Source organism: Aythya marila (assembly GCF_965140915.1).
Source record: "Aythya marila genome assembly, chromosome: 5".
Lineage (NCBI taxonomy): Eukaryota > Metazoa > Chordata > Aves > Anseriformes > Anatidae > Aythya > Aythya marila.
Window position 1 is genome coordinate 39,374,344 of NC_139046.1, and position 11,267 is coordinate 39,385,610.

At 33.6% G+C, this 11,267-nt stretch overlaps 1 protein-coding gene across 1 annotated transcript in view; it reads left to right on the forward strand.

Annotated features, from left to right (window-relative positions):
* LOC309878616 (formin-like) overlaps positions 1-9,998 on the forward strand; it is a gene marked incomplete at its 5' end in the record, with an annotated part of 183,966 nt that extends 173,968 nt beyond the window's left edge. The window contains 2 exons of the mRNA XM_082761365.1: positions 5,585-5,669; positions 6,534-9,998. Of these exons, the coding sequence (XP_082617491.1) occupies positions 5,585-5,669; positions 6,534-6,578 (130 nt within the window). The 3' untranslated portion in view covers positions 6,579-9,998. The remainder of the gene's footprint in view (positions 1-5,584; positions 5,670-6,533) is intronic.
* Positions 9,999-11,267: the final 1,269 nt, after the last annotated feature.

Consider the following 11,267-nt stretch of genomic DNA (forward strand, 5'->3'; position numbering starts at 1 on the left):
ATGTATGTACTGAATTAGTGAACATTTATTCTAAATACAGTTTAAAGATTTGATCAATAATGATGAAGTTCTTTTCAGAAGGCTTGACTGAAAGCTTGAATAGCCAATTGTATTGTACAGCACAGTAATAGAAGTGGACAATGTTCAAACTTTGAAGTCTGTTAGAAGGCTTCTGTTTGTGAAGCTAACCGAGGACTCCATCAAATAATCTGCCAGGCCAGGTAATACACAGAAGACTGAAGTGTAGGCTGCCATGTTTTATGGGCTTACAGTGTTTTCAGGAAGCTGTGCTGTTGTTTAAGGATTAGTTTATGGTCTGCATACAGAAATTATCATATGACTGAGAGCAGTAAGGCATATAACACATGAAAGGTATTTGAGCTATGGGGATATTTCTTAGTCTCTCAGAGAGAGTCACTGTTTAGCTGAGCTTAAGGATCTGAGATGGGTATGCAGCTTGGCTCTAGGTTGAAAACTTGATGTTAACCATAGCTGCCCCTGCTTGTTCATCTCCACCCATATCAGATTTGAATTGCACAACAATTCCTGTGCCAACACAGTCTTATGGGAGAAATTTGAACTTCAAGTCATGGAAAGCTCAAGTGGAGTGATCATTCCAAGCTATTTCATAACCCTCAGCTATCCACATAATCCACCAGCTGCAGGGAAGGAGCTATAGCAGCAAAGAGAATGGATTATTCCAGACTATCAAGAGTTGAGAGAGAACCAGATCATTTTGTCTGTTTTCACACACCAGTAAGGGTTGAACATACCTGAGTAGCAACTGGCTTGCTTAGAAGGGATTTTATGTATCCTGACTGTGGGCTTTGGAGCACAGAATGGGCCGGCTCACACCTTCTGCTGTCTGACTCAAGCCAGTACCTGCCACATACAGGCAGGACAAAAATAAATTATATTCACATTGATTATAGTAAAGATCCATACACAATATTAGACTCATGATTCCCCTAATTAAGAATACGTTTTTGTCACTTCATTCAGTTTTGTTTTCCATATTGTGTGGTACTGTGTCATCCTGCTCAGTATTACATTTGACACCACATATTCTTTATTAATTAGGGTATATTGACCTCCTTTGCTCACTTTTGAATGAGAGTAGTGTTTCTTTTGAATGCATCCATATTGGAGCTAATCAGATTTTAAAGCTGAATTGATTCACATTCTTTAATTCTTCTTTTTTCTCCTTTGAAACACGCTGAAACACCAAAAGCTATTAGTGTTTAATGTCTTGGAATGGTAAGTAGACCTAGGTTATGTCATTCACTGATTAATACTGCCCAAAACACAATGTGTGAGGAATATCTATGATTTTATTACCTACTCTACTTGAGAAGATTATAAAACATGCATTAGAAAAGCAAGTCTCCACTGAGGTGACCCTGACAGAAGTAAATCTTCATCTGTTTTCTGTAAAGACAAGTCAGTCTTTACACAAGCTAATGCATCTTCCTATGCTATTCTATACTGATACAGGAAAAAAAAAAAGTAACTTTTTGTTCCACCTGTTCCTTTGCACGTCTCCAAACTCTCCTTCATGGTTGTGGCCCTGTTCATGTGAGCTGCTCCTGTGCACGTTCATTCACACAACAAAAACTCAGAAGAAAGGGGTATATAGTAGTTGGTGGGATGTTTGGTTCATGTTTTTCAGCCTATGCCTGCAAGTCGAAAATCGTGAAGCTCTGTCTCAGAGCTAGATTCTGCTCCTGTTTCTCAAGGATAAGGCTCTTGAGGAGACTCTTGTCAGACTAATTATGTATATTAACTGAACTTCCATGAATCTAGAGAATGTATCAGTACCTGTTGTCTTTCCTGCTGGTTATTGTACTATCTTACTGATTTCCCGACCTCCCTAGGGAGCCCTTTTACTATGTAAAATTCTGCATCTTCTCCCAACTTCTGTGTGGTGTTTCACGTAACACGTAAGTAACAAATGAGTTCAAGTAGCATAAAGTGAGTAACCATTTTAAAGCCATATTTTGTAAACCTCACTCATTTTCACTAAGAAACTCCTTAGTCCAGTACATCTGTAGTAAATGTTTCAGTAATGTTTTTAAAAGTCATCTTAAGATGTTTTGTTGGGCCTTGTATTTAACATAAGACTTCAAGGCATTCCTTCTATTTTCAAAAACTATTTTCTTTTTCATCAAATTTCTATAAAGTATACAATGTTAAAATTGGTTGCCTTCATTATCATCTAATATAACTGCAGTTACAAGTAAGAAGGGAAATTTGATAGAATATTTATTTAACTTACATTTTGACTTTGTCACTAAGCTTTTGTTTTACTTCAACTTTGAACAAGTAGTTGCTGAAGAATTAAAAGTAGCTGAGGAAGTTATACTTCTGTAAGAAGTTAAACAATTTACGTCTATATAAATTCTCATAAGCTGTATCTACTACCTTGAACAACTTTACAATAGTAACTGAAAATAGTAGCATATTGTGTGGTATGTTTGCACATTGGCTAATGACATAATATGTGTGTCTAAGACAACATCAGAGAATATTTGTTAGTTTAGTTCTATCCTTTCAATTGTACTTTATATGTAGTTCTTTCTGTAACTTATCTCTAATTTTATTTTGATTTTAATATATTTCTGAAAGTATAATCTGAAAAAAAATAAAAGTTTTTCAAATAAAGTTACACTATTATATGATTTATACAAACATGTAATTATTTTTATTTGTGCTAGGGAAAGGTAGTTAAAAAAAAAAAAGAGTGAACAGCAGAGGCTTACCAAAGTTTTATTAACAAAAATTGTCTAGTCACTAGATAATTGTTTTTTATGTGATTTGTTTATTTTTACTTACCTGTTTCAGTAACAGTGTCAGTCAAATGTAATGCACATATTCATTTTTAGATGAAGATAAAGGATATTGTGTGTTTGTAAGTTATGTGTTCATTTCTAAAGTTTTTTCATGAAAGTGAAACAAGGGAAAGGAATGAAAGGAAACAAGGGAAAGATTATGAAAGGAAACAAGGGAAAGATTAGGCTTCTGCCACTAAACAAATGGATGATTTTGAATTTGGATGGTTTTCATACCATTTCATTTTTCTCTTTTCAAGGACAGCGCTTCCAGACACAATAGCCAGTCCTAGTATCCTACCCATGTGTAACAAAGATTCGTTTTTATTTATTAGACACCTTTGCATTGTGGTGTTTCACTGATGTAATTACTGAGCTAACCGTTTTGTTAAAGTCAAACTATTTTACTTTTAAAATCCCAAAGAATTACATTCATCTTAAATTATGCACTTATGTTTCTGAGAATGCCTGCTAATCTTATCACTCATATGTTAACCAAGTGATTTCTTTACTCCCTAGGAGACCAAAGAGCAATATATAATGTCTGTCATTTTTATGAGCCAAATATCACATGATTCAAATCATGTTAGTGAGCTGGTTTATTTTTATTCTGTATTCCAAGCTATTCATTCTATTTAAAAAATTCCAGGTTTCCTGGCAGTGGTGCAAGTATGGAATAAAATACACAGAGCAATGCCTAAATCAGTGACAAGCGTAATTTTCTTTTCAAGTCCAAAAGTTTATAATCCCTAGAATTCTCCCTTCAGATGAAAATGTAGACACTAAATGTTTAAAAATTATTCAGAAAACAATCCTAGAATGTGATAGAAAATAAAAATGTGGTGGAGATAGGGAAGAGTTTAGAAATTGATCCCTCCGTATGATTGTGCTAAACCCGAATACTGTCACTTGACATGCATTATCATCTTTGCATAAACTTTTTAGCTGTGAGGAATGGCATGCCATGTCCAGTGGCTGCTGTCATCTATCATAAAGGAGCAAACTGTAGTGATTAACAAAAAACTAAAAAGATGGAACTGTATGTTGCAGCTTAGTTGTTTACTTGTGGAAACAGGGAAAACTAATTACGTTCTAAAAAGAGTGCAGATATGTTTAAAAATGTACAGAATAGTAATTTCGTATTGGCATATTTGAGGGTGTGCTACAGCTTGAATCAATGTTGTAGCTAAACAGAGTTGGAAATAAGATCACTTAAAGGTAGTGTAACTGTTTCCTGCTGTTCTTAAGCTCTGAAAAGTGAGACAACACCAATAACTACCTAGGAGAAGCTTCTAAAATGCATACCTCAGACAAGGAATGTTAGTTTCCAACACTTAACTTCGATAAACACAATGAGGAACTTATGAATACGTTCTGTATTTTTAAAAGATGTCCAGAATCTGTTTTTCTGCTGGTGTTACAGCAAGGAAATACGTATCAGTAATAGCAGCTATAATCCACTTTCCTTTTTGCTTTTGTTCCAAAATTCCTCAAAAATTGAGTGTGTCGAAAGTAGCTTGAACTGGACATGGTATTTTAAATACTTTTTGACTGGCCATAACAATTATTTCTACTAGTGGAAAAAAATAAGAGAAGAAAATACAATTTTTCACTTCCAGAGTGCCAAGAAATGTGTTGTTTATAGTAAAAGACTGATTTTGTGTGCAGTAGTGAAAACAGGGTTGCTGAGTTCTTGCTTGTAAAAACTGACTTGCAACTTCTTTCCCTCTACATTTCTATATAGAATTGTAAAGTAGGTGTCTAGAACATCAGCATTTTAAAGGCACTGATAACTGGCCAGATCCTGTCTCAGGAGTCCAAGGAATTTTCTTCCCTTTTTATCACTGTTTAGCACATAACTTCCCCTGTCCTTTCCTCTCTGTAAGAGGAGAATGAAGTATGCTTTTGTTAAAAAAAAAAAAAAAAAAAGACTTGTTTTGTCCATTTCTGTTTCTCCTTTTTCTCTTGATAAAACTTCTGATTGGGTTCTTCTCGTTGAATCCCAGGAGAAACAAAGGACTTAGGGTCTGCAAGACCCTAAGAGCAAAAGGCAAGAATAGAAATAATGGAATCAAATGTGATCATCTTTCCCCTGATCTCAGTAGTGTATTTAGCAGATTGGTATGTAGATGTACACAAGACTGCCTTAACTATCCATAGGCAAGAACCTCTTCTAAATTGCCCCTGCTCCTATCACCACATCAGTGAGACTGGCCAGGCAATTCCATGTAAAGCAACAGGGAAAACATTGAGGAAAAAACTGGCAGATGCTTTCACTTCAAGGTTTTCAAAGGAAATAAAATGTGTAGCCTGGCAAATGGCCCACTAAAATAGTATATACTATATATACAAAAGATCTAGCCAGCTAGCTTGTGGTTGTGTTTGTTTTTGTTTTTGTTTTTGTTTTTTTTTCCAGAGGAGTATCTTGCCTTCGTACTGCAGCTGTCTGGGTGAGAAAGATATTCCATAAAACCCAGATCCTGCAAGAAGGGAGAAATTGTTTGCCTAGTGGGGTTTTCAGTGAGCAATGCAGACAAACTGTGCTTTTGATTTTCTCTTCAGTTGAAAATGTACTCTGTTCTACTTTTTGGTACTTTACAAAGTGCCTTTGAGTAGTAATTAGCCTTTTGTTTGGCTAATGTGCCTAAAAAAGTTGGTGGTGATGGTTCTTACAGATAAAGTATATAACAAGCAGACATAGAGCAGTTTTAATTTCTTTGAACTTAAAGATGTCTTTTGTACATATCTTGTTTCAGAATTAAAGTGGCTCAGCAATCAGTAAGCAAGTTGACTGCAGAGAAGAAAGTTGAAACAAAGAAAATCAATCCTACAGCTAGCCTGGTATGATATGTTTCTCAGCGTGACATTCAGAATGTTTTTTGTGACACTGTTCTTGTCATTCAGGATGATGGTGGGTTTTTGTTTTTGTTGAAGTCTGATAAGGTATCCTTTGACTGTTTAAGCATAGCAGGTTGTTATTCTTCCCAAATAAAAGTCTTTAGGCTTATGCCCTACATTACTGTAGGGCCCTACAATAATTAAAATTAAAGCATGGTGTAGATGCGCCTAAGCATGGTTCTGCTATTTAAGATAACTAAATACAATGAGTGCTGCTTTTTTGGTTATTTCCCCTCTGCCAATAAGGTCTCTTATATTTTCTTTCATGCTATATAATGTATTGGGGCTCACTGTATATATTTGCCCAACGGGTCTTCTTTTCTTCAAAACCTTACAAAATGTTGTTTGTTGAATAATGGTAGAAGGGATTGAATCCCTGTTTTGTTCCTTGCTGTTTCCCAAGGTTTTTCGTAGGTCACAAAAAGAGGACTAATAATTGACACTGTAGATAAATTTCTTTAGTCTTCACAGAGATGCTGATCAGTTGGGGTATTTTTAAAGACACACAGTATTTGACAACTCTGTAGATAAAGCAACCTTAGTTTCCCTACAGTAAATAATGCAGTGGTTGAGAGTCTCCCTTGAGTGTTCCAGGAGTGGTTTTTTTTGTGTTTTTTTTTTGTTGTTTGTTTGTTTGTTTGTTTTTGTTTGTTTGTTTGTTTGTTGATTTAAGGAGAACTCTAATCTACTGTGACTCATTCCGTACTTCTTAGTATTCTAGACTATGCTATTCTAGAAATGCTTATGGCAACTTGAGAGAAGATGGAAAATTAGAGGAAAGAATAATAAAGCACTTCTTTTTAACAGAAAGAAAGACTACGTCAGAAGGAAGCCAACGTGACTGCCAACTGAGTGAAGAAAGATGAAAATGGTAGTGTGTCTTAAGACTTTTCATGATACTTTACTACACTCATGGCCCAGGGAGCACCTTATGTTAACTATTGATTTCTGCTTTGCTGATCTGTTCCAAGACAATCTACTAAAGATTTTTCATTTCCTTCAAAGGAGTTTGTACTTTCAGATGAAGGAATTCTAAGATGTTTTTTACTTGGGAACTCAGAATGATTTTCTGTAATTCTTCCTCACATTGCTTAAAATGCATCTGGTTGTTAATGGTTATTTAAAGTACTCTATATGTAATGCAATAATATGGAAAAGCTAAAATGAGAATTTTAGATGCTGGGTTAAGTAATGACTAACAACCTGTAGGTTATTTACAGGGCTTTGTGTAGATTAGAGCAAATATGCCATTCAGCTCACAAAGGACTATTACATAATATTTTTTTGTTTACTTCATCAGTAAGTAATTTTACAGTGTCTTCAGTATTGGATGCACCTTTCTAAAATTGATTAAATATAGTTATAGATTTATTCTGTATTTTACTATAAATATTTTTATAGAAGCCTCAGCTTATGCCACACATTGAAATGTAAGCAATATTTTGCACATGAAAAGGAATAGCTTCAAATTCTTTAGCTGTATGATCGATGGCATAACTGATTCATTATTTTTATGGTTTTAATCTAACGTTTCCTAAATTCTGAGCTCCAAAAGAAAAATGATTAAGAAGTATATTTTTATTTTGGTATGTATTGAAACTACCAATTCCATAAAATGATGTCTTTATTATTCATTGAACTAAAATATAACAGTGTGTCTCCATGAAGTTATACGCTTGCCATTTAATCTCTGGCTTTCAATTCTATTGAAAGCTTTCTTTTAAAAAATTAATAAGACCTCTCTAACATATATTTTGCAGCCTGGTCTTGTCCTGGTATATTTATATGAAGAATGTATCCAGAATATATATATTATATATAATATATAATTTTAAAAGTAAAACTTGAGGAAGAAATAAGTTTGCTGTCATCCTGTAACATTGTAATCATTGCCTGTGAAGTAACAGAGCCTGAAAAAAAATTCACTGAACATCCGCTGTTACCTGAAGATTCTTACTGCATTTTAAGGATTCAGACTCTTAGAAGCAAAGATCTTGAAGCAGGAGTTAATTTAATGTAAAACAGAAAATTGATAGTTAAATGCAAGCACGATAATGGCCTATAAGTAGCAAGAACAAACTGGAGAAAATATGCTTCTGCTTTTGTCCATAAGAGAGAAATCCCCTTCTTTATGATAATGGTATCTGAAATTGGATAGGAAGATAAATTAGGTAAAGAACAAAGTACAAAAGATACTGTAGGGAAAGCATTAGTGCTTTGACATAGTAAACAGAAAGGATACACATGAGACAATTTCATCAATAGAAATGAACACTTGTTGCTCAGTTGTTGGTGAATGTAGCTTGAAGATTTCATATATTACAGGTTTCTTAAATGAGTCTCTCTATCATTCTTGCATACATAAAAATAAGGGAATCAATAATGCCCAGTATGTTTTGGAGTTTCTAGCTGCTGTGGATATACTTGAGAAGTGTAAGCATAATTCTTATGAAAACAGTCAATAATAGACCAACAAAAATAAACTAAGTTTTAGTTCCATTATTCCCATTGCAGAAAAATAAATTACAAAGATTTAAGTTTAGTTCTATGATTCCAAGTTTTCTGTCTTCCACCAAATAGATAAAGTACATTTATGTATTTCCAATATCGTCAGTGATAAACAGGAGCAATAATACTTGTAACAACCAAAGAACAAGAGCAAGCAAGGCAATTCTGATGAGTCTTTAAGCAAACAACTGTTGAATTTTCATATGGTTTCCTATCACGAAGATAGTGTATATTGCAATTTGAGTTAATTGGGAATTTTTCAATTAAATGTTTTATTTGGAATACTAATCAACAAGAGTAACACTGTTTCTGAAAAAGGATTGATCTTATAAATTCACATTAGAAATATATTATGGCAAGAAGTTTTTAAATTATTGAAATAGCCTGTTTTGAAATTTCTACATGTGAAGTTCCATTTTTCAGTTCAAACTGACTTTTCATTTTGAAATGTTGAAAAATGTATATAAAAAGGGATTAAAATTAAAAATTTTGATGTAAAGCATTCCTTGATCAGATTTGTAACTTTTTTTTTTTTTTTTTCAGATTATTAACTAGCCAAAGTTTTTAGGCTATTTTTCAGAAGTCTTCAAAATTTATGTAGCACAGAGGCATTATTTCTTCCTTATCTCCAGTTTTTGCAACCTTTCTCTCAAGATGGAGGTTTAGCTTACAATTTCATCCGTGACTTAAATTGTCTACTAGTAGTTACACTGTTTTTAAGTGAAGTAGAAAAAAAGTGCATCTAGAGTATTTGACTCATTCTCGTATTCAAGCCTTTAAGACTCTTGGATGGAATTAATCAGCTAAATATAGCACTGACACCCCTACAGGTACCCAGAGGTGTCATCAAACTGTGACGAATGGTATACTTGCTGACCTTAACTAAACTGTTGAATTAAAGAAGAGATATTAACAGATATTACATACTGTGTAAACTGTTAAATTATGAAATGCTTAGGTGCTACAGATGTGACAAATAGGCATCAACCAGCATTCATCTTGAGGTCACCAAGTGTCACCAAAAGTTATGTTTTAAGCTTAAATTTAGTTTGGTGCCTGACTTTACCTGGATCTTTCTAATTTGAGGAGTGAAGTAAAGGAGGACAGAAAGGGAAGAGAAAGAAAATAAAAAGACAGAAGGGAACAGAAGTCTCTGGTAAATGTCTACAGTGTTGTCAAGGAAGTAAAAGTAAAGAATGGACTAAATTAAGCCAACCAACTGTAAAAAGGCAGTTACCATTTTCCAAGCTAGTTAATTTAAAATACCTCTACACAATATGGAATTTGCTTCTGTGACCACAAAGTAGATCTGTCTTGAGAATTTTTGTTTTGCTTTGTTTATTTACTGTCCTATTATTGCCAAGCTTCGTACGGTCTGTTAAGCAAAGCACTATCAAAATCCATGTTGCTCAGTAGGTACTTATTACACAAAAAATGGTATGTATACATTGCTAATTTATAAACTGGATTATCAATTTGCTAACAAATTAATTTGCCAATGAATTAATTTACTAATTAAGAACTCAATTTAGGTGAGTAAATCTCTAATTTGTGAAGTGCTGTTTAATGTATTTACAATGTTACTACTTACTGATAGTAAAATGAAAGAATTTTTAGCATCTTTGAGATATTTTTACAGTACAAATTATATTTTCATGGTGTTTTTATTAATCTATGAGAACTACCCCAGTGTTTTGCCATGACTCATATGTATTTTACCATGTGCTTTATTTTAAGGTTGTAAGTGTAAAGCTTGAATAATATATATACTTCTGTATTTAACTTAGACATTTTTCAACAAAACAGAAACTGTGTGTTCTTCGGTTTCTGTACATATGGAAAATGAAAGTCCAGTGGTTGGAATATTCAGAAAGCAGAGAGAAAAATAATTGAGCATCAGCAGTTCTAGGAAGCTTATACAAGATCTCAAACTTTCTGAATTGCTGAGGATATTCCTCCAACAGCCAGGGTATCTCCGACCAGTCTAATCGTTTTCTACATAGAACTGGAACAAAATATTCTGTTTTCTGTATGATGCACAGGATTCTTACTGCCCTGATATTCTAGTAAAATGATAGCAGTTTCTGCTCTAACTTTGATCTAAACATCTTTCCTACCTGATGAATATGAGGCAGTGGAATACTGTATTTATATTGATATGATGGTGCCTTAATCTTATGTGGGTGTGAAATTCCTGAAAAACCCCAACAAGTAAGAAATATATATCTCATTACAGCACTGATGTGTTTTTGAAAATACAGCTCTATAATCTGTGCTTAGGCACCAGGCTAATATTAAAGTGTCAGAAAATCATATCCATGTATTTTTTGCTTATTCGTGGCCTTGTCTGGATCTTGTTTAATTTTGTTATGGATCTCACTCATTATTTATTCATTTTAAACTCCTTTATACTTTATTAATTATAATAATGGGTTTCAGGATTTGCTATCTGGAGAGTTCTCTTTGGCTTTTCTCTTATGAAGATAAGCCTATGTATTTGCATATAAATGTAAAGATAGAATGTTAAGAGATAACTTGATTGTAGTCAATAAGTTGCTTCAAAGAGGGACAGTATTAGGAACTAAGTGGCTCCTTGAGCTAGCAAGGAAAAGTATCACAAAAAAAAAAAAAAAAGTCTGAAAATTAAAAACAGAAGAGAAATAAAAATTAGAAGTAAATTCTAAACTGTTAGTAATGAGCCTAGTTAACCACAGAAAGCAGTTAGGAAACGTAGTTGTGATTTCTCCATTCTTCTCTGGTGCTTTCAAATCAGGATGGACAATCTTTCTGAAAGGTTGATGTAGTCTAATGCAAATTACTGGACTCAGCTCAGATGTGCTAAGCTGAATCCCATGTACATTGACTTTCCAGATCATATAGTCCCTCTTGATAGAAAAATCTAGAAGTATGTCAAAAGACCCAATGAAACAATATTTATTTTGTCATCTTTAAAAGAAAATATTCATATCCAAGCAACTCTTTGTTGTGATTTTGAATTTAAAATATCACAAATAGTGTGGTGTAGAGCATAAT